The sequence below is a fragment of the Microtus ochrogaster genome, linkage group LG5 (genome assembly GCF_000317375.1).
Source record: "Microtus ochrogaster isolate Prairie Vole_2 linkage group LG5, MicOch1.0, whole genome shotgun sequence".
NCBI classification, from domain to species: Eukaryota; Metazoa; Chordata; class Mammalia; order Rodentia; family Cricetidae; genus Microtus; species Microtus ochrogaster.
In genome coordinates this window covers 13,531,493-13,555,254 of record NC_022031.1, presented here as the reverse complement: position 1 = coordinate 13,555,254, position 23,762 = coordinate 13,531,493, and the positions used below count along the sequence as shown (strand labels likewise).

General features: G+C 41.7%; 1 protein-coding gene across 10 annotated transcripts in view; it reads right to left on the bottom strand.

Moving 5' to 3' along the window:
* Eya1 (EYA transcriptional coactivator and phosphatase 1) overlaps positions 1-23,762 on the bottom strand; it is a 144,270-nt gene that overhangs the window by 25,384 nt on the left and 95,124 nt on the right. For all 10 annotated transcript variants that reach the window (XM_013351920.2, XM_005361874.3, XM_013351919.2 and 7 more), the window contains one exon: positions 16,271-16,360. In XM_013351920.2, coding sequence (XP_013207374.1) covers positions 16,271-16,360 — 90 coding nt within the window. The remainder of the gene's footprint in view (positions 1-16,270; positions 16,361-23,762) is intronic.

Sequence of the window (23,762 nt, the reverse complement as noted above, 5' to 3'; positions counted from 1 at the left end):
AGTTTACTCTGTTTTGTCCAACAGCACACGGTATTTCAGGGCGTTCTGCCTACAGCACTGATGTTGCGGGTAAAGGCTGATAACCTTCTACAGCTTATTTATTATTCAATTAACATAAGAGGCTGTAGCATTTTACAACACAGGGCGGTGAGTTAGCGTTTGAGTCAATTTCAAATTATAGTATGTAATTTTATCATTCATTACAGCATGCACTTTCCATTGTATTATGTAATTTAAAGCGTGATGATGAAAGACCAAGATAAAGTAAAGAATAATTATTATCCATAACATTACAACAAGGGGACTCAGTGCACATTTAATGCAAACACCCCTGCTGAATGCCAGCCCACAGGCGCTCTTCAGGCCAGCCTTTGATTTACTGCAGAATCGATTTGTTGATTTGCAATGGGCTTGCCCATCACTTTTGCACACATAATTTGTCACTGGCAGCAGACAGTGTTCTTTGTAACTCCCGTTTCTTTCTTTCAGATCTATTTTCCCTGCTGAGAGTACGCGCTGGAGAAGAATTTTTCACAGTGACACGAACTCAAGGCTTGCTGTGAATAATCACCTTCTCATAAGAACCATTCTTTCCACTGCAGCCAGGCTGGCAGAGGCTGGAAAAACACCCCGGCCAGGGGACCTTTCATCCCTTTCTGTAGTCACTTTCGTTTTACCCCTGTTGCCACCTGAGGAAAATGAGTCCCATATGAATTTATATGAAGTGTTTAACAGGACACTTTAAATGACACAGAACGTTTTTGCTTTGTGTATGTACATAAAACAACAAGCTGAAAACTATGAAAGGTGGCATTTAAGAAAGTATTCTCTTTCCCTATAGCAGATCTACTGCTGCATGCAGGTTATAGTTTTTCATTATTTATGGCTGTAGATTCTCCTTGAACTGAAAACCTCAAGTCAATACAACTGTTAAACAAATAATCTTATGTAATTTTTTTTTCTTTTTGGGCAAGGTTAAACTTTGAAGTCTGAAAGTTGAAAAGAGGGTGGTTTATCAACTTCAGCTAGGTTATTCAGCCAGAAAATCTTCCAGAGGTAAGAAGTACTCAATTGCATCTAAAGGACTGCGTTGCTCAAAATAGACAGGCTCTTGGGATACCTACAAGTATTCCTAAACCAGCGTTCTCTGCCATGGAATGATTACTGACTCCAGAAAGACAAACACACAGAACCGGACATCGGCCCTTGAAAGGGGAGGAAGGTTCCCTGGGAGTTGCAGGAAGGGTCCCGTCATCACCTCCCGTCAGCGGGCCCTGAGGGGAGGGAGGCCCTCTGAGGGCTTTCTCATAAAATATCTGCTCTTCCAAGTGCCAGTGGGCTTGGAGACCCACTACCCCACGCCAGTCTTCCTGGGCCTTGTGTTAGAAGATACGGTCTTTAGATGACGGTAACAGATTCCACTACTTTAGGGCTTTGCCAGAGCTGCCCCACCAGTACGAGGAGCCCCACGGGCTTCAAATCATTGACAGCCTGAAAAGAAAACTGGGGAAATTCTCGTTCATACTCATTCCCCACCATCTACAAAGACCCTTCTCCAGAATTAGAGCCACAGATATGCTTGGGTGTTTATGTTATTAGGGAAAATACTGTATTATGTTGACATAATAAAAAGCATGACTTTTTTCATGCATAGTCTTTATTGATTTTATTGAACTATATATTTTTTCTCCTCCCCTCCCTTTCTTTCCCCTCCCGTCCAACCCTCTCCCATGGTCCCCATGCTCCCAATTTATTTAAGAGATCTTGTCTTTTTCTACTTCTCATGTAGATTAGATCTATATATGTTTCTCTTAGGGCCGTGTTTGTTGTCTAGGTTCTCTGGGATTGTGAATTGTAGGCTGGTTTTTCTTTGCTTTATGACTAAAAGCCACTTATGAGTGATACTATGTAAACCATGCCCAGTAGTACTGGAGTTTACATGGGACACATTCTGAATTCTCTTATTTATTTTCTGCATGCTATTAGTACATCCCATCCAGAATCACACACAAACAAGTAACATGTTACTCTTGGTGGTCCAGCTGTATAGACATAGAGAATGGCTAAAGAGAACTGGTACAGCCGGGCGGTGGTGGCGCATGCCTTTAATCCCAGCACTCGGGAGGCAGAGGCAGGCGGATCTCTGTGAGTTCGAGGCCAGCCTGGTCTACAAGAGCTAGTTCCAGGACAGGAACCAAAAGCTAAGGAGAAACCCTGTCTCGAAAAATCCAAAAAAAAAAAAAAAAAAAAAGAGAGAGAGAGAACTGGTACAGTGCTTACTGCTATGACTTTCTATCAGGGAATGTGCTAGAATACTTGCATAATCCCTTTTTGGACCCAGTCTGTGCTGCAACTTCACGTTGTTTGTGGAACACTGATGTAGGAGGGTCTTATATCTATCTGTAGCTTTCATTGGTTAACTGATAAAGAAAACTGCTTGGCTTGATAGGTCAGAACATAGGTAGGCAGGCAAGACAGAACAGGATTGAAAGAAAGAAAGCAGAGTCAGGCAGACCCCAAGAAGCTCTGGCCTAAGATAGACATAGGTTAGAATCTTTCCGGGTAAGCCACCACCTTGTGGTATTACACAGATTATTAGAAATGGGTTAATTAATATGTGAGAGTTAGCCAAGAAGAGGCTAGATATAATGGGCCAGGCAGTGTTTAAATGAATACAATTTGTGTGTTGTTATTTCGGGTGTAAAGCTAGCCGTGCGGGAGCCAGGCAGGACGAAAAGCAGGCCTGCTCCCCTATTACTACAGAACACCATCTTGGGGGTGGAGGAAGCAATGCACTATATTTCTGCTTTTGATTCACTCCATTGGTGCAGCAGAAACGTTTAATTAAAAATGATCAGTGTATTCCAACACAGCCAGTCCTTTGCGGCCCTTCCACCGAAGCTTCCCAGTACAATCTCATCCTTCCTGTGCAGTCAGGAATGACACACCCTTGCCTGGCACTTTCAGTCCCCTTCTTTGCTGATGACAGGCTCGTTCACATCTTGTTAAGATGCTTTCTTTCTCAGTTTTCTTTCCTTCAGGCTACTCCTCAGCTAGGCTTTGATAGGCCTCTTTCTGAGAGTCCAACGTCACCTGGGTAATACACCCTTTGCACAACAGTCATTGTCAAGCACCTGCTATGGGCGAGACCCTGTCCTGTGTTCTTTCTCGTCTTCCTAAAACTCTGCATTTAACAGACAATAATGAGTCATCTCTAGATAACTTTGGAGTGCCCTACCATGTAATACCTGTAGAACAATACCCCATTTTTCCTGCATTTTCCTATGTGATTTCTTAACATTGGGCCAAGCACATGGATAAGATTGAAAATAACCTTCCAGGTGGTCTGACTGGCAAGGTGGCGGCGGTAGGAAAGCAGACCCAGCCAAAGCTAACTGGTAATGTTACTGTATGGAACCGTCAGGATATAAAAGTCTGTGAAATAAAATTACTGTCTGGTTGTAAAATGTTCTAAACCCTTGCAGACAATTCATGGGAAATGTAGAAAAGAAGCCTACTCCTCTTCCTATGTCAGCAAGACCACTGGCAAGCATCTCTCATGATGCTGCCCCCCCCCCCATTCACTCATTGACCCCCGATTGCTTGTGGTTGTTAGAAAGCTTACATTCTCAGGGGACATGGGCAATCAAGCAGGTAAATCCCGATGAAGATGGATTTTCCCCTCCCTTCAATAATATGTGACAATACCTATAATATCAACTAATCATCTGTTGCTCTCTCTCTCTCTCCTTCCCTCTCTCCTCTCTCTCTCTCTCTCTCTCTCTCTCTCTCTCTCTCTCTCTCTCTCTCTGTGTGTGTGTGTGTGTATGTGTGTGTGTGTGTGTGTGTGTGTGTGTGGTTGCCCAGCACAGGAACCTGAGGCCTCATGTGGACTAGGCAAATGATCTATCACTGACTTATCATGATGATTTCTATCACTGTTTTTTTGAGACATGCTTCTTTAGTAGCCCAGACTGGCCTAGAACTCTTAAGTCCCTTGTCTCTTCATCCTGAGTGCTGGGGTCATAGGGTGTCCACCATGCCCAGTCTGTATCTTTTGAATGGCTGTGTAACATCCCATTTCGTGCATGTTCTGTGTTTTTTTTAGCTAAGCAATGGCTGGCAGCATAGCAAACAAGCTGATTCTTCTTAATTCGGAGTATTAAAAATAGCGCTTGGATCACTTGGCTTAAAGGCTGAAGTTGATGATGACGGCCGTGCACATGCCTAGATATGTGACATTCATCCATCTCCTATCTTTCATAGATATTTCTAGTGGCTAACAGCCGTCCAGCTGTCTGATTCTGCTCACTGGACACCTCTGGCTCACAACACTGATTTCTTAAGCTGGCTCCTTTCAGCATTGCTTTTTCCCGCTAACCTGAGTGGTATGTAGTTTCCTGTTCCTCTCATCTTTTCTAAGCACACACAGAGGCCGTATGTGCACCCTTAGCTCCAATCCCCACCACATTACAAACCCCTCGAGAGTGGAGTATCTTCGTCTGTTTTCTCCTTACCCCTAATGGCAGTGCCACAGAATTAATTTCTTTTTGGGGGGGGGTATTTTTTAATTTATTTATTTATTAAAGATTTCCGTCTCTTCCCCGCCACCGCCTCCCATTTCTCTTCCCCTCCCCCAATCAAGTCCCCCTCCCTCGTCAGCCCAAAGAGCGATCAGGGTTCCCTGCCCTGTGGGAAGTCCAAGTTCTTACTTCAACCTCGATAAAACTTTAAAATCATCCCTGATGTTTTGAAAAGTCCATCTTGACAGTTTCCAGAAGGCCATGGCTACTTTACGAGGTGGCTTCTGCTTACAACTTTGTGACTAGGAATATGATTGAAGTATGAGCTATCCATCTTAATTCCCTATGATCGAAATAATTTCTCTTACATTATAATGGTTTCTGTTTCATGAAGCCTTGGCATGCTCTTCATACATGCTAATTCATTGTCTTCAATGATTGCGTTCCAAACTACTTCTACTTTTTGTTTAAAGAAACACTTCATCTTCATGTTCAGTAAGACTGTACCAAAAGAGGCATAAACTCTGAAAGGGAGGGTGCCTTAGACATACGTTCCCTTTACCTTTGTGAAAGGCGGCCCCTCAGAAGGCAACGCTTGGTCAGTTATGTCCAAAGAGGCAAGGGGCATTGACGAAAGAACACTGCTCCAAAGCAGCAGCCTCTCCCCGGGCCCCAGCCCTCCACCTGCTTACAGAAGAGTAGCTGAGACGGTGCGGGGAGAATTGAGGACTGAGAAAGCCCTGTTGGAGACACTGCTGGAATACTGAGTGGGGCCCACATAGAGGCTTCATTGTAGCCACACTGAAATGGGAGAAGCCCCCAGGGACACGGCTCAAATACATTTGTGGGAAGTTGGAGTTACAGGCCTTCTCTTGTGCTATTCAATATTAAGGAAGAAAAAGGAGAGAGAGAGAGAGAGAGAGAGAGAGAGAGAGAGAGAAAATATGCCTGAATTCCTCCATTACTGCACTCCCTAGGGTGGCGGTGGAGTTCACTCTGGTTTTCCAAGGGGCCTGAGCTCCTCTCAGACTGATGGAGACCCAGCACCTGTCACCATCAAAGGTCTAAAGCAGAACCTGGAGATAGGGGCACTCACAGAACAACTTTGCAGACTTTTGAAACACACTGACCTTTCATTAGTATTTTCGCTAATGAGAAAAACTGACCCTCGGTGCAGCGATTTCACTAAAGAAAACGCCATCTTCCGTGCCAGGAACAGTCAGAACTCTCGTCTTCAGGAGTACTGCTGTGTGGCAGGTGCCCAGTCAGGAATGCGGAACCCCACACCCTGTCCCTGCTGCTCTCTGGGGGTTTGCCAGTGTGAAGGTGGCACAGAGGAAAGGGGGGGGCGCAGCTGCATCTACCTCTCTAAGCAGTCTCTCTGTCCTCAGTTTTTGCCCCCTACTTCTGTGGCCCCACACAACGGAATCACAAGCATGGCATAGTAGAACTAGACACTCACTGGCAAGCTAGTTACAGTCTCATAGACTGATACTTACGAGTAGCCAATTGGCTTACTATGTCATTTGAGCTCCTGAATCAGGAACTTTCTCAGATTCTATGTTGCCAAACTAGCATCATAGGCAGGTAGCTTCCCCCGAGAGAACTATTTTTTCTCCTCCACCATGTCATTTCTGGGACACTGCAAACAATGTTATGGGTGACGTTTCCTGCCTGGGGCCCTCTGCTGAGTTTTAAATCTTTTCATCACACTGCTTGTTAATGTTGGGAATGCCTTGCATAATCAAATCTTCCAGCTTGGACTCAAGATCTTCCTTCCAAGGCTAGCTGGTTCTCCTGGGTTCTCTGAGTCATTGCTCAGCCAGGCTAGGAATTAAGACTCTTACCTACTGGGCAGCATGTACCTACAAATGCTACAGCTGATTTCCAAACAGCTGCCAAGTTTTCTCCTCCCCCTGGGGTAACTCTAGTGATCTCCCACTTAGACTACTGATCCTGCTGACGATGTAATTCACCTTCATAGTCATGAAAAGTTCTGGAACATTTTTTTTAACCCTTGGCTCACATGAAATCTGCTTTTCAAAAGCCTTGTTCAGAACCTTCTCTTTTTTTTCCACCCTCTAACCTCCTAGGGATCCAGTGGGCTCTGCACCCACCCAAACTCCGCTCCTCAAAGCCAAGGTATCATGCTGTGTCACTCTCTAGTGAGGTCACTGCTCCAACTCTCTCACCTAGGCTGGAGTCCACAAGCTCCCACACATGCGTCCGCCACTGTCATCACCAAATCTGAGAGTATCCCTTTACCCTCTGCCTCTACCCAACCTCTGGGCTCCTCTAGGCTAGGCATGGCACAGTAGTGTGTGTGTTCCTGTGTTCTCTAGGCCCAGCTCTCAAAATGGTGTTCATTAAAAGTGGCGGTTAATGTTGATTGTCAGTTTGACAAAATTGAAGATCACCAACGAGGCAAACTCCCTTTTGGAGGGGTAGATCTAGACAGGATTTCTCTATGTAGCCCTAGATGTTCTAGAACTTGTTCTGTATAACCAGGCTGGCCCTGAACTCAGAGAGATCTGCCTGCCTCTGCCTCCTGAGCACTGGGATTAAAGGCGTGTACTACAATTGCTTGGCAAAGGAAATAAACTTCTAAGCAGAACTGTGGAAGAGCTTCCAGCCTGGGTAATTAAGATGAAAATACCTACTACCCACGTGTGTGTGCAAACATTCCATGGACTGGCATCCCAGACTGAATACAGAGAAGCAACTAAGCACCAGCATTCATTTCCCTTTGCTTCCTGATGGCAGCGTAATGTGACCAGTTACCCCAAGTTCCTGTGCTGTACCCTTCCTGCAAAGGTGAACTATATTCTCAACTGTGAGCAGAAGTAAAAGCCCTTCCCTTCAGTGGCTTCCGTCAGGCATTTTGTTCCAACAATGGGAAAAGCAGCGAGTACACAGTGTTTCTGTGACTCTGCATAACGGATGCACTTCACTTCCTGGATGCCCGGCTACTACGCAGAACAGAGTCAACACCGGTCAGAGTGAGGTAACACTTTATCAGTAATACAGAAGCTCCTAAAATAATGGTTTTCCATATTCAACAATAGGAATATGTATGTGTCTGTCTACTGAGCTGTTTCCAGTAAATCCAAAACAGAAACAAAGTTGCTTAGAAACAAGAGTGACTGAGGTTTGTAGATTTGAAAGATAGAACAAGACTTGTTTTCAAAGCCAAGTAGGAGGGAGCACCATCAGGGGCCTGGGGCTCCTTGGCACACCGAGAGGCCATTCAGTCACTTCAGATTACACTAAAGACCATGAGCGAGGTTCTGAGATACACGAGGTTTGACCACAAGTTTTGTGCAAACCTATTTAAAAAAGAAACCTGGGGTTCCATGTCAGCTTTCCCTTTACTTAAAACTAACAGGTCTGGGGCAAACTCATCCCACTTCAATCATCCCCATATATAAAAACTGCGGATACTGCAAAGTATGAATTCATAGTTTTGATGGAGATTCAAGGTCAAGGCACTCCTTGGGGTCCGATGCCTTCCCTCCTGCTTATGTTATCGACAGCTCCAGCCAATCAGCCCCCTGCACCTGCCGTCCTGGACCTACATCTGCAGGGAAGGCTCTGTGACTGACGAAGTGACTTCATCTGCCACAAGGCTCTTCTCCCTGCTCTAATACCACCAGCAAGTTCCACCAGGTGCCCTTTGAGACAGGTTTTCTGTAACATGTAACAGAAAGTGTGCCAGTCCCAAACAAAGAAACACACCCTTTCCCCTGAAGACATGATCTTCAGTTACAGTCGTGGTTTACTGCTAGCCGTCCACCAACCACGCCATGCAAGGTGATGGGAGAATATACATGTGGGTGGAGCAAGAGGACTCGGGGGTGCCTAGAATAGGTGGTACTTGCAGACTAACCACTGACACTGGTTTTGGTATATCTGGTAATGCTTCATTACAATTGTATGTGATATTTGGGGGGCAGCAAAACACATATGGCTCATACCCCTCATTTTTAACCCCTTTAATAATGTCCGTTTCTTCCTCTTAGCCTTAACAGTGCTTAGCTCCATGTTCTTCATGTGTTCTTCATGCAACAAAAGGAGGCAATAACAGCACCACCTATGACCTCTTTAGGGTTTCCTGTGTGCCAAGGTCCAGTGTATGTGCTGTGCAGCTATTAATTCATACAGCGCTCACATGGACCCCAAGAAGTCATCACCATCCAGTCTGATAGGTGGGAAGGTGAGGTACAGGATGGCCTCATAAGTGAGTAAGTTCAAGCTGTTTACCACTGAAACTATAAGATAAACCATGGGTTTCTGAGTAAGGTCTTTGAGTACAAGAGAAAATAGTCATGATTATATTCATTATTACCATAGGAAATATTGCAGTCTCAGGGGCAGAAGTTGAAGTCTACAAAAGAATGTTTACAGCATGTTGTATGTGTGTGTGGAAATAGCTAATGAATTCTATTAATTTGTACCACTAATGTGTTATTAATAAAAATATTAACTACAGGAAGTAAAATTTAAAAAGTAAGCAATCTGTCATTCCACTATCCAGAAATAAAGTAGTTATTAATACAAATTATTTATCTCTCATATTTTAATGAATGAAGTCCTTTTATATTATTTTTATATTTATACCCTTTTTTTAACTATAAACTAGAACCATGGTGGTTATCATTTGACATCATACCTCTTCCTACATAAATTATGTTTTGACAGTAAGATTTTGTGATATGACTTTTAAAAGAGCAATTTCAAAGTTTAAGATTCTGGATGATGTTAATTGTTTTTAAGATCGTGACGAATTTTCATTTGCTTTTAAAGTTTAACTTTTCAGATTATAGAGAACCGTGCTGGGCTGCAGGCACAGTTGAACTATAGAGCACTTCCCTGACATGCTTGACACCTTGAGTCTCTGGTACTGCACACATGCTACTAGTCCTCACTGCAAACCAGCCTGAAGATATTTGAAAGAAAACAAGGGGGAAAAAGAGAGCCTTCTATGTAATGAATCTTGTGTAAATAGCTTAGAGTTCAAGTTGACAGTCAATAGTCTCTGATCTCAAGGGATTTCCTCTGACCTCTGAGTTACAGAGGAAGACACAGAAATAAGAATCATAGAATGGCGTAGTAAGAATTTCTATAGCAAGAAAGACCCCCTCTTACCTTTGCTGAATCCTGCCTTCAGCTGTACCTATGGGGACATAACTGACCCTTCCCTAAGATCAGTCCTGGGGCTTGTGCTTATGGACATACTCCCCTGTTTGTTTGCTATAGCTTGTATGTTTTCCTTTCTCCTGAATCATTCCCACGAAGACTCAAGTGTTCCTAACTACCTTCTACTTAAAACCTAGTTTGGAGGATGGAGAGATGGCTCAGCGGGTAAAAACACTTGGCACACACTTGTGAGAATTAGAGGGCGATCCTCAGCATCCAGGTAGATGCTGGGCAATGTTCTGGGCAGGATAGTTCACCTCTTATCCAAGCACATGAGAGGCAAAGGAAGGACCAACCCTGGAGGGTTTGCAGTCTGGTTACATAGAATAGCTAAATTGATGAGTCAGAGACCCTGCCTTAATACACAACAAAGAGAATAGTGGAGGAAGAAGCTTGTCATCAACTTCTGGCTTCCACATTCATATGCACCCATATATGTAGGCGTGCGCCAATGTGCAAAGCACAAAAACATTCAAAATAAAAGCAAAACAAGAAAACCCCCTATGCAACAGTCTCTTGATGCATCTTGTTTCCATGCTTTGCACGTCAGTCATTGAAATGATGTTGATCAGCCCCACCAAGCAGCCAACATCTGAGTCACAGCAGGACCACTCCGTACGTCTTACACCCCAGACAGCAGCTGACACCAGCAGCCAACATCCCAGTCACAGCCAGGACCACTCTGTGTTCATCTATAGCCCAGGCAGCATGGGACATAAGTTCTCGAATCCTGATTTCAAAGGTCTTTTGATGCCGTACGCTTCTGCCTGCCTCACCGGCTATTCCTTTCAGTTTTCTTTGGAGCTCCTGTTTCTCACTGGCAGGGTGCCTAAGACTCAGTCTTTGACACCTTTCTCAATTTACACTTTTCCCCCCTATGGGACATACCACCTGGTCCTCATGACTTTTATAATTTCCCAAATTATACCTTCAGATTTGCCTCTCTTTGCTGAGAGTCTCTCTGCCATCTCTGACACGAGTACCGACTAGGTAGATAAATTTCCACAGAAGACATGACTGCACACCAGCGCCAGCCCCCCTCACAGCATCCCGACCTAGTCTTCCTCTTCCTCAGCTACAGCCCCATACTACTAAGACTCAGGTTAAAAAAACAAAACAAAACAAACAGCCCAGCACCTCACACCAGAACCTCCACTCAGATGCACTATAAATCTCCCGGTTCCCCACTGAGTCAGAACTGTGAGGGCCTCAGCCCTGCTTTACCATCCCCTTTGGCTGCAAGTGTTTCTAATTGGTTCCACTGATCTCTCCCTTCATTCCTCATTTGATAGGAACGCGATTCCTCTCTCTCTCTCTCTCTCTCTCTCTCTCTCTCTCTCTATATATATATATATATATATATATATATATATATATATATATGATGCTATTCTATCAAATCCATGTTGTTTAATGTTGCCAGTAGCTTCCCAGTGGCTTCCCAGTGCAACAGTAAAACACTGCCCCACAATCTCTGTAAAGCCCTTGTGGACTGTGCCTGTCTGAGCCATCCATGTGGCTGCCTCGCCTCCTTTCTGTCCTAAGGCCACTGCGCTTGCCATTCTCCTCTCAGAATGTTTTCTCACCTGACCATTGCAACTGTTTGTCCATTCACATCCACCCCACACAAAGGTTACCACCCTGCCCCTCCCTCCATCTCACTCCCCCTCTCCAGTGCAGGGGCTGGAACCTATGGACTTACACACGCTAGGCAAGCTCTCTGCATCTTTAGGCTAAGAAACATCTCTATGTAAACCACTTTTCATGTTGACTCGTAATTTCTTTTTATAAACATCAAATTATTGAAGCATTTGAGTATAGCATTAGATTTCTATTTTAAATTTGAGGCAAAATAAAGATAGAAATCTTACCAGAAATTATGAATAAATAATAACAAGAAAATAATGCTTGGCACTGGTAGTGCATGCCTTTAATCGCAGCACTTGGATAATAGAGGCAGGTGGATCTCTGTGAGTTTGGATAATAGAGGCAGGTGGATCTCTGTGAGTTTGAGCTCAGCCTAGTCTAGAGAGAAAGTTCCAGGACAGCCAAGGCTACACAAAGAAACCTTGTCTTGAAAAATAAAACAAAACAAAAAGAACAATTATATTTTAGTTAGAATAATGGATTAAATAAAATCTTCTTGCTGCCCATTAGTTGTAAAACATGGAAAACAAATTCAATACAAGTCATTGTGTTAACACTCGTTTGTTGATTACAAAGCACATCCTCCCCTGAACTGAGAGGGTTTATGTTACTCTTAACTAGAGACATGGACCAGACCAATCAGTCTTGCTGGGGAAGGAAACAAGAACCAGCGCTTCATTCTAAAACAACACACACAAATTCTGAATTCTGAATTTAGTGTTTCATGTTTTTGGAGGCACATGCTAGGCCCATACAGCATGCATCATTTGAAATCATTCAACACCAGCATGACTGACAAAATAAAAATAAAAAGATAAAATAAAAATAAGAAATAAATAAAACGATAAAAATAAATGTCTAAATAAGATATGTTAAGATAACTGCTACCTAACCTGGGTTTTAGAATAATAAAGCTTACACTGCATTAAAGGCTGAGTTAAACCAATGTGCGCACGTATTTCTTTACAAGACAAATCTTCGTCTCTTCTGGTGTTTCTAGACACTGCCCACCAGTTCCTCACATGGGCCTTTGATTTGTCAAACCCAGAACTACTGAGGCCAGAGCCTCTCTTCTTTCTTTTATTTAAAAATGGGGGTGACAGCAAGGGCTATAAGTATAGGTATTTAAAAAAAAAAAACCAAAAAAAAAACAGACTCTAGACAAACTGATCTAGACAGGAGTCAGAGTATTTGTGCTCGGCGTGTGTAGACCAGGAATGTGATAGATGGATTGTCACATCTATCTTAGGTAGGTTTCTACTGCTGCTATAAACACCATGACCAAAAGTAACTTGGAGGGAGGAAGGGTTCATTTCTCATAACTTACACCTTTCAGGTCACACTCTATCTCTGAGGGAAGTCATGACAGAAACTCAAAGCAGAAACTGAAGCAGAGACCATGGAGGAATGCTGCTTCTTGGCTTGCTCTCCATGGCCCCTTACAACCCAGGACCTCCTGCCCAGGGATGGCACCACCTCCAGTGAGCTGGGCTCTCATATATCAGTCATAAAGAAGAAAATGACTCACAGACTTGCCCTTGGGCTAATCTCCTAAAGGTGTGGTCTCCGTTAAGTGCCCTCTTCTTTGATAACTCAGGCTTAAGTCAGGCTGACAAAAATTCCAACCAGGGCACCCAACTAAACAACGCACTAGGCCAACTTGATGGATGAATGGCAATGAACTCATGTGCTGTCTCCACAGACATGGGGAAGGGTTTCCATATCCTCCCAGCCTTCATCTCTCCATGGGCAGCACATGAAGACAGTTTCTGCCTAATCCTAAAGACCACCACATACGAGAGTGACAGCCACCATGACAGCGAACGCTAGACAACACTAAGAGAAAGCGCCAGACAAACTGAATACCTTGTTTTGATTTAGACATAAGCATCTGTGCCAAATATTTCCTTTTCAATGTGGAGAGCTTTAGTAGGGGAACCAGCTGGGTGTGGCTTAGAACCAACGTTACTACTGCTGTCACTGTTTGCACATGGCTTTTGAGTATAAACCCAAGAGAATTTTTTTTTCTCTATTCAGTTAGAAAGTCATCCATGCTAAAAAAGCTGAAAAACAGTCTGGTTCCACAGTGTCATTAAAAAAAAAAAAAAGACTTCCATATAAGCATCGTCGGATAGCAAGTGGGGGCTTTCTGTAAAGTGATATGTGGGGTGTCTGTCAGGGTAGGAAGCAGGGAGTCAGAGGTATGCTTTGTAACTAATATTTCAGCCTGTCTCCACCGGGGAAATTATTGCATCCCATGATAGTTACGTCTCCCTATCTTTCTTGTTCTTCAACACATCAGACCATTTTAACGACACAGAGGAGCAAATTTTTTTCCTTTTAAATTTACTTTCCAGATGCATCAGTGGGATTAATGTGAATTCTGATATTTTAAATCAAAAAGCCACCGAGGTGGCAAGACTTTAGAGACTAACTAGTGTTATTATCTACTTTACTTTTCAGAGTTCATGGTGACATTTATGAACTCCTTTAAAAGTCGTACCTTAAATCTTTAAAATCATACCCTAATAGGCACTGTGTATATGCTTTGATGGTATATCACTGGAAGTTCCCACATTTTGGCCTATCAAGCAAATATGAGCTAAACAGAATGTGCAGAGGGGCAGCTGTCAAAGGCTAAGCTCTTAGAAGGAAGCAAAGGCAAATGCCACTGACCAAAGTCCAGGTATGGTACTCTGTGCCCAACAAGGGATCGTCAAACTCCTCAAACTGTCTTGTGTCCCAGAGGGTCAAAAGCTAAATTCTATAGTCTAAGCATATTGAAATGTCTGTGTCGTTTGCCATCACACTCTGGAACGGGTGTGGGAAAGCAGACATTGCTCATTTACTGCTGCCTGAGAAGATAATTTTGGTTTTCTTAAGAGTGTTGGCCAGGCAATATTTTTTACTCTTTATAGTCAAAGAAACTTGTGTTTCCAGTGACCCAGTACCAGGTTTGTTGAATTAAAAAACTTATAAAAGTTAAGGCTGCAAGAGTGTAAGAACCAATTTATTTAAAAAATGCCGCACAAATCTAGAGAAAATAATTTCCCGAGACAGGCAAAATGAATATTTCACTGCTACTTTTGTGGTTACATTTATGCTGTTTTCGAATAAAATGACGTAAAAGCTACTTGTATCAGGTCTGGGGCCTGAAAATATTTCCACTGTCATTTTATATACGTGGTTGAATTATATATTTGTTCTCTTCTGCTCTTTATTTCTAATAAGAAATAGCATGCATACAAGAATAGATTATGTCATTTCAGTCGCTTCAAAGACCATTTAAAACTTTTCCTCACCCACTTCCTTAAATTAGAATCTCTATAGTATGTACATTTAAGATATTTGAGTGACGCTTCTGTCTCTCTTTGTATTTCAGAGGAAATAATATAAACTAAACAAACAAAATAAGCCTGTATTAAATCAAAGCTGAGTTTGGAAGCTTTCATAAGTACCATAATAAATTATATCATGAATTATTACTTTGTTTAACCTCTCAGTTTTTGCCACACCATTTAACATTTTCAACAAGCCAGAATTGTCAATCAGTTGCAAAGCATTGCTCTTCGAGTTCTGATGGATGTTACGAACACTGATGGACAGCAATAAGAAGGACAAGGTTGCACTAAGCGTGAAATATCAACCTAGTCTGTGTCTTTAGAGACAAATGGAAGTCTGGATAAAGAATGTTAACAGGCAAGTAAAATATGGAATTTTTGTGTCGTTTTCTCATAGAGTGAAATACAACCACAAGTCAGCAGCAAGTTTTGAAGATAAGTGTTGATGATGAAATTTCTATAAAGATAATTCTGAACTTGTCACTCAGAGAGAATGTCCCCATAAAAAAAAATTATAATTCCGTGTCGTTTCCTTGAGGAAAGCAAACACTTACAAATGCAAAAATAAAAATTGTACTTTACTTGTAAAAATAAAAATAACCATATCTCCCAGGAATGAGAAAAAAAAAATCAAGTGCATTTAAATCACTTTATTGCCCTGGAAGCTGCCGATTCGCCTGCAAGTTGTTTCATTGCAGATGAAAAGAAATCAAAATACGGGGCAGATGTTGAAGAAACCGCATATACATTCTGTCACACACTGGCATTTGTCAAGTGATTTGGGCTCCTCTATTAAATAAGGTGCATTTTGCTTGATTTTGAGAAGGGAAACATCAGGAAATATTTAAAGGCCAATTGCTGCCAATTAACTTTGATCAGTAAAAGTTCTATTTCAATCTTTGAGATTCTTCTCCTGTCTGAAATAACATACGTTTATAAAACCTTGCAAAGCAACAACCTGATGATTAATGCCTGTTGGCAGCCCTACCACAAGCTTGCTTAGCACTGAGAGTTAAATAAACAAGGGTCCTTGTGAAGGAGGGAGGCGGCAGATGCTAGTCATGTTTTGTCATAACGGAGATAGGTGAAAACAATGCCCGCCTTTGTTAAGAATGCAGCTAAGGTCGCATCTGCCGCCCCTTCCCCGTCAGCCAGTCTCCTTAGAGATGTTCCCCCAATAAAACCAGCTGCAGTGAAGGCATGAGAAGTCCTAGCACCCCAGATAGTAAAGGCCCCAAGCAAACCGGCTCCAAACAATCAGATTGGACAGGAAAGCACAGGAAGAGGTGGGTAGGGACAACACAGGCAGCTGCACAAATGGCTTACAAAGCTTCTAAGAATCACACTTGATACTTGGGATTCTTGTCATCAAATTTTAATCATTCAGGATCCAACTTTAAAATGTAATAAATGCCACAAAAGGAAAACATATTGCCTTATCAGTACTTTGTCTCAGTATTCCAATTACGTGTTTAAAAGAGCAATATCCAATGATAATTTCAGAACCCATCCTGCATTTTCAGATATATTCCACAAAGTATGTGTAAAGCAATCAGGACTTACTTCTAGGTCGTTGAAGAATAGATGCGTGTCTGCCAAGTTGAAGATCATCTCTTCCATTCGCAGGCCAAGGGAAACTGAAGTAGGTGGGTCCTGAAAGGAGAATTTTACAGGTCAGGAACTGGTATGATCTTCAGGCTGTAAGAACGACGGCATCTCGTCTCAGGAAAGGTGAGGATCACGTGCCACCCTGGGAGAGCTGGAAGTCAGCTTCCTGTACTGTCTGTCAGTCCATGAGCAGTCTTTAGAGACCTTCTAGATGAAAGGTACTCCAGGTATGTTCCTAAGCCTCATAACGAAGTAGCGCTCACCCCAAGTGTTACAAAAATAAGGTATAAGGTTCTCAGACACATGAAGTAGAGGAAATTTGTGTCACAATCTGTGAAGACTGTCTGCAATTACTGTCTAAATATCGGAAAACAGAGTCTAGATGAAGTTCAGAAATCATATTCTAGATGGTAAGTCACTCTCTTTTTGTATGTATTCAGACTGCCTGCCCGATCCTCTACTCAACAAAGGAAGTGGTGGCTGAGCTGACTACTTGGACCCATGTTCAGTCTAGGGACTGATGCTGTGACATATCCAGGCCCCAGGAGTCAGTGTCATGCAGATGGAAGCACTGAACCAAGAAGATCCAGCAGCTTCTTCACAATGCCCACGTCACGGCCAGTCCACTGCTCCCTGCTGCCTCTGTCCTAATAACATCTACTGGTACTGATAAGCTTGGGGAATTGGGGATAGTTTTATTCTTTATGATAATACTGCATTTTTAATATATAAAAATCTAGAAACCAATATGCTTTCTGGTTGCAATCATTTATGCAAAGAAGAAAAAAATTCCACTTAGAAAGATGACCAGGAATATATGACCAGTTTCTAAAGCTTTAATTGGCATGCACAGAACCACTTTATATATACGGTAGCTTAACTTCTCCCAAAGAATAATAATTTCTTATAATATCATATAATTCTATTTTTTATCACAATAAACCTTTGGAACAAGGTTTGGAACAAATATAGAATCTACCTAGCAGGAAAATTGTAAATAGGCAAATTATTCCATCTGGCAGGGTTAATTTACCCTGTACCTCATCAAAATCTTGAGTCAAGAACATAACACAAGTCAAAGAAAACAACATTTCCCTCTATCACTGCTATTCAACATGGATACTGTTCAATTCCTGTATGGTTTTCTTATTCTATTGCAGATCTCAAGACTTGCTCACAACTTTGACCACTGCCTGTGTGTTCAGGAAAGCAAGTCCTGGAGTATCCACCACAGGCCTCAGTAACCCCTGATTTGGAAGGCTGTAACAAGTGTGGAAGAGGAGCCCTAGACCAACCAGCTGGGACCTACTATTTCTCTCATATAGAATAACAGGATAACAACAATAATAAAAATCTTGTCCCTTAGCTTGCCACCATCACACTGGTATAGGAGGTCCTTCTGTCTTTGTGTTGCTTTCATTGGTTAATAAAGAAACTGCTTTGGGTCTGTTGATAGGGCAGAACTTAGGTAGGCAGGGAAGACAGAACTGAATGCTGGGAGAAAGAAGGCCAGAGGTGGAGATACACTGTGGATCCACCAGAGACAGACACTGGGAATTTTACCCTCTAAGCCACTGCCACATGGCGATACCCAGATTAATAGAAATGGGTTAAATTAAGATGTAAGAGTTATCCAGTAAGAAGCTAGAGCTAATGGGCCAAGCAGTGATTTAATTAATAAAGTTTCTGTGTGGTTATTTTGGGGCTAAGCTAGCTGGCCAGCTAGGATGAACAAGCAGCCCCTCTTTGCAACATCACACCAGGAAATCAGAGGGGTAGGAAGCAAATTCTGTACACCACTCAGGCCAATCAGCTGAGCAGGGGCTGCAGAGCAGATCCGCCCACGCCACTAGCTCCACCCCAACACCACCTACTTACAGAAGGGAAGAAGGCCTGCAAATAGGAAGCATAATATCCTTGGTCTCTCCACTGTTCAGCTATTGGACCGACAGTGGAAGAGAATCAGAGACTGTACAGTCAAGAGTTGGAGAAATGAAATCAACTCCCACACACTTTATATCAGGTCATCCAGGCTGGTTACCTTCCTTACCTTGGCCTGTTTAATACCTTGTAATAGCAACGAAAGTTCTCAGATTGTACAAGAATTAGAAGCAGTTTATAAATAAGTAAAACAAACAACCAACTAACCCATTTCCTCTTAGTTTCAGAAGATATTGTTCACAAGGATTCTGTCAGTAAATGTTCTGGAAGAAAGTAATGCTCAAACATCCAGAACAGGACTGATCAACAAGGGCCATTCAAATGGCTGTTTCTAAAACAGAACACCAGATTAAGGTGTACAGGGGCCCGAGAGCGGTGGCTCTCAATCTTCCTAATGCAGAAACCGTTTAATACAGTTCCTCATGCTATGGTGACTCCCAAGCATAAAATTATTTTGTTGCTGCTTCATAACTGTAATTTTGCTTCTGTGAGGAATCATAATGTAAATATCTGGCATGCAGGATATCTGATATACAACCGCTGTGAAAGGGTCATTTAACCCCAAGGGGTCATGACCCACAGGTTGAGAACCATTGCTCTAGCGGCTTCACGCCAATGAGAACACCCTGACTTGTTGTAGAACCCTGCCAGCAAGTCTTTTCATGTGGCAAGGGTAGAGACTTACCACATCTATTTAATTGCCAACTGTGAAATACATGTACCACAATACTGCCACTGTTAAAAAGCCCTATTTCTTCTTGATATGCTTGCTTATTTACATGGGCATCAAAAGAATCACTCTATTGTTTGTTAATATATAGTGTGCTTTAACTTGTCTTCATAAATTACAGAAACAGCTTGCTGGCCGTTATTATCGTTCTTTTATGGTTTTTATACCTGCCATTTAATGATGCTGTTTCAGAAACATTTCCTACAGCGAAAACACACTTTGGCAGTGAGCAAAGAGGAGAGAAGCTTAGACTAGGAAGGAGGTCTGTGGAAAGCAGTATTCATGGACATGTTTTAAGTAGAATCACACTCCCCCATACACACATTTAGACCTCCCCAACTATTATGCAAAAATACAAAAAAAAATGAAATACAGGTTTGGCAAAATACATCTCTTGCTTCTTGGAGGATTCTCTGATGTTTTCCATGCTCATTTAACAGTTTGCAAAGCAGAGTCCTAGGAGGTCCCTTCTCCCTGACATCTTTAAGTGCTAGGTTTATGCACAGAAGCTGTCCTGTAAAGTACAGAGACACCTCACACTAGCAGCTTTGCTCAAGGGAGATTAGCAAAAGGGTGGGCAGACAACTTGCATGAGTTTGCCTACACAATTCGAGTAGCCAGAATTATAACACATTTTATTTTCCTATCACACTAAATATTATTTTAATACCATTATATTTTCAAACATGCCTGATGTAAATAAAATGTGAGACATTTAATAAGTTAGTCTTGGCTCGATGACTTATTTTGGAAAATTCGGAAGGAGAAACAAAACAAACAAACTCTCCACATTCTTGGACCAAAAGTGAGACATGGAAATCACCATGCCTTTGGCTTAATTTCACGTTTCTTGAAATATGTCTATTCTTGCAATAACAGATTCCAGGGTTGCAGTTATGAAAAATTTAGTAATATCTCATTTTAAGGAAAACTTCTTACCAAATGTTTCCATCTCTCCACGTGGCCATCTGGGACATTCGCTGCTGCTGTCTACTCTCTTCTCAGTGTGTCTAAAGCATCGCTTTCCTTCACACCACTTTTGAGAAAGTTAGAGCTCTTCCCACTTTTCAAAGTAATATCTCATTCTAAGAAAAATTAACTATCAAAAGTTTCCATGGCCCCATTTGACCATCATGGGCACTCACCCCCACTGGCTACTCTCTTGCCATTTCTCCTCTTCTGATGTTAAGGACACCATCAGTCTTTCTGGGCATCCTCTTAGAATCTGATCATCCCTCATTTGGTACTTATCCCTGAGACTCTGGTCTCATCTATTCTACAGTCAATTTAGGACACTGTGAGACCCAAAGACCCTCTTGGCCCCAACCATATCAGATTTGAGATCTTGACTATAGGGTCAAAAATCTATCAGCTATTGTTCACTTCCCCTGGGATGACCATAAAGCATCTGAAACTCAACATATGTCAGGGCAAGTTCATCATATTCTCCCAAACCTGATGCATCCCTTTTACTCAAGAGTAGCACCCTACCATCCTCAAATTGATATACAGCCTCTCCATCCCTACAACAAGTCAAACACAGCATTCTGACACTTCATCCTTGTCTTTCCATCTTTCTTACGCTTTTCTACTTCTTTGCTTTGTGGTTTCCCTCTTGCCATGGATCTTTTCAGCTGTGTTTGTCACTGGGCTCTATCTCCTAAGTCGCTCTTCTCCCACTTCTTTTACCAAATATCCAAACATTATATTCAAAACAAAAGATCAATACATGTCTCATTTTTATTCTCTTCTTCAATGTGTGCTCTGTTTGTGGCTTCTGTCACAAAACACTGTCTTCAAAAGATAACTAGAGAGAGGACTAACACCTACTACAATTTGGCTATATATATTTGCTATAATGGATATAATTAATCTTTCCTGTAAATATAACTCAAATATCAGTCAATTTAGGACACTGTGAGACCCAAAGACCCTCTTGGCCCCAACCATATCAGATTTGAAATCTTGACTATAGGATCAAAAATCTATCAGCTATTGTTCACTTCCCCTGGGATGACCATAAAGCATCTGAAACACAACATATGTCAGGGCAAGTTCATCATATTCTCCCAAACCTGATGCTTCCCTTTTACTCAAGAGTTGCATCCCCGATGCATTCCTTTTACTCAAATAATATAAATTCAAATACACAAAAGCATCTGAATTTGAATGTATTATGTGTTTAGATATATCTATAACAATAATGCAAGTGGACCTGCTGAAAATTTTGACCATATGACAGAGGCAAAGGATCTGCCTGCCATCAAGGATCTGTCCCAGAGTTCTCCCACATTATTATATTTTGTTTTCTGACCAACCTGTGTGTTCACGGTTATGCTGAACATGTTCCCCCAGGCTTGATTCAACGTCCCTCTTTGTTTTCCCCATTAGGCTCTGCAGTAAGTAATATGGGAGTAGAACCGTTTGATTTGCCAATTAAATTTAAAAACACAGGTGAAGTTCTAGACCACTGTCTGCCAAAGTGTAAGCAACTGAGGCCACTCCTACTACCACTGTTATTTCTATGGCTAATATTAATAGCCACAGCTGTGTGGTTGTCCAACTCTGGACTCTAGGCCCTGGCTACAAGAGATACATCAATATTTTACATTCAATCAGGATGTGAAGTCCAGTTGTTTTTAGAAGTAATAGATGTCCTAGGAAAGTCATCCTCAGAATTTCACTAAACATATGGAATAATTTCTATAGTTTGGATCTTGAGAGCTCTTTGTGGTCATATGACAACATCTTGCTTGATCCATAGCAATAGTATGCTGGAAGAGAGATAGTAGAACCTTCCTGAGGCTAGCCTCACTGGGAGGTTCTCAAGTCATGTGGGTCATGTATTCAAAGTAGATAGTGTGACCCTTTCTTTAGTTTCTCAAGCATATAAAGACTGGCTTAGCTTTATCAAATTTTCCTACCATGATGCATTGCCCTATCCAAAACAACCATGCTAATCATTCTTGGGTAACTGCTTCCAAAACCACAAGGCTTGTTACTGTGTTAGAAAGCTGAGAAACATGGTCACCCACCAGTGCTAATGTTAACCTTAATCATGAGTTCAATTTTATTGTAGTTATTATAACAAGGCTCTTTCTACAAATTTTCTACACAACTTTTCAATTTTTCTGAGACTATGATGTTTTTAAGAGCCTAGTCAACAGAACACTGGTTTTGGTGGAAGCTAAGTTGAGAACGTTTAGCATAACTACTCTTAGGTGGAATTTTTATGGGTTCCTGAAATATGCCAGCTAAACTTGAGGGCACGCCAGTGGGTTTTTTTTTTTTTATCAGCATAAAGTTGATGTAATTCCAGGATTTTTGGCAATGGTGTTCAATACTCTGAAGATCTAAGAACTTTGGAGAAGTTGCGTCAATGAATCTAGAAGAATTCATTAAAAAAAAAAACCCTTTCTTGGTTGAGTCTTTGTGCGGTTTTGGTATCAGAGTAACTGTAGCTTCATAAAAGGAATTTGGCAATGCCTCTTCTATTTCTATATTGTGAAATACATTAAGGAGTATAGGTATTAGGTCTTCTTGGAAGTTCTGGTAAAAAAAAAAACCCAAGAAGTATATAAATACATGTTGATAAAAGTCTAAAAACAATTCTCGAAGGAGATTAAGAAGCGGTAATATTAGGTAATAGAGAGTGGCAGTGGGCAAAAGGACTCACGGGAAGCAAAAGGGGAAAAGTATTTGGGGGTGCTATGGAAGGAGCAGGGGTAATGGGGGGGATGTAGTGAGAAGGCAATCACAACACATTTGCTTGAAAATATCACGAGAATATCTTAACAGCATATGTTGATTTAGAAAAATCAATTTTAGAAGTTACAACACCAAAATGTTTGCTTGCATAGCCAAGTAGCATGGTTACTTTGTAGTAGTTTTATATAACTTTTAGTTGACTTCACTTCTCCCTAGGCTTATTAACAAATGGCTGGTAGTGGCATATGACTGCAACAATAATTACTGAGGGACTTTCAATGTAGAATGCTTAAAAATTTTTGAACAGTTTCTAAACAATTCTTTCTTTGTAGATTATTAGTAATTCATGATTCTAGAAGACCTATTGGTGGTAGGATCAAAATATAAGTTTGTAGAGTCTCTTTAAGAATACCAACATATGCACAAAAATAACAAGAGTAAAAAATGGAATCTTCTAGAGTCAGTTCAGGACATATGTATCAAGAATCTACTGTCCTGATATCTCAATAGAAAGCACATGCGATTTGGATTGGGCCACTTCATCAAACGGTAAGAGTTTAACATCTTTGGGCAATTATCCATAAACATAAAGCATGTATATCCACCCCACAAGTATCAATTCTAGTTGCTGCAGTCAACTGAGCACAGATAAAGTTATCCCATTCCCCAACTCTCCCAGAAACGTTAATGATCTCCCCTAGTGTGAACAGTCTCTTCCTGACCAGGATTAGCATATAAATGCACTTAAGTCTTTGCTGGGCACTTGGTCTCATGTTGAGACTTGTAAAGAAACTACCTCCAGAGAAATGACTGTGGTCAGGCTCACTACTATAGATCATGGATTAGAACTTCCTGAGGAGATACCAGGTTTCAAGCATACTTAAAGATTAGGCACAATTGCTGCTTGAAAATATTGTTGGTAAATTATTGTCATAGGAAAGACATAAAGTCATATGGCACCTATGAATCCATGAGAGTGGTCAGTTATTAAATGGGGTTATTAGAAGTTATTAAAAGCCAAGTAGTGGTGTCTTTATGCCTCCCAGCACTTGGGAGGCAGAAGCAGGC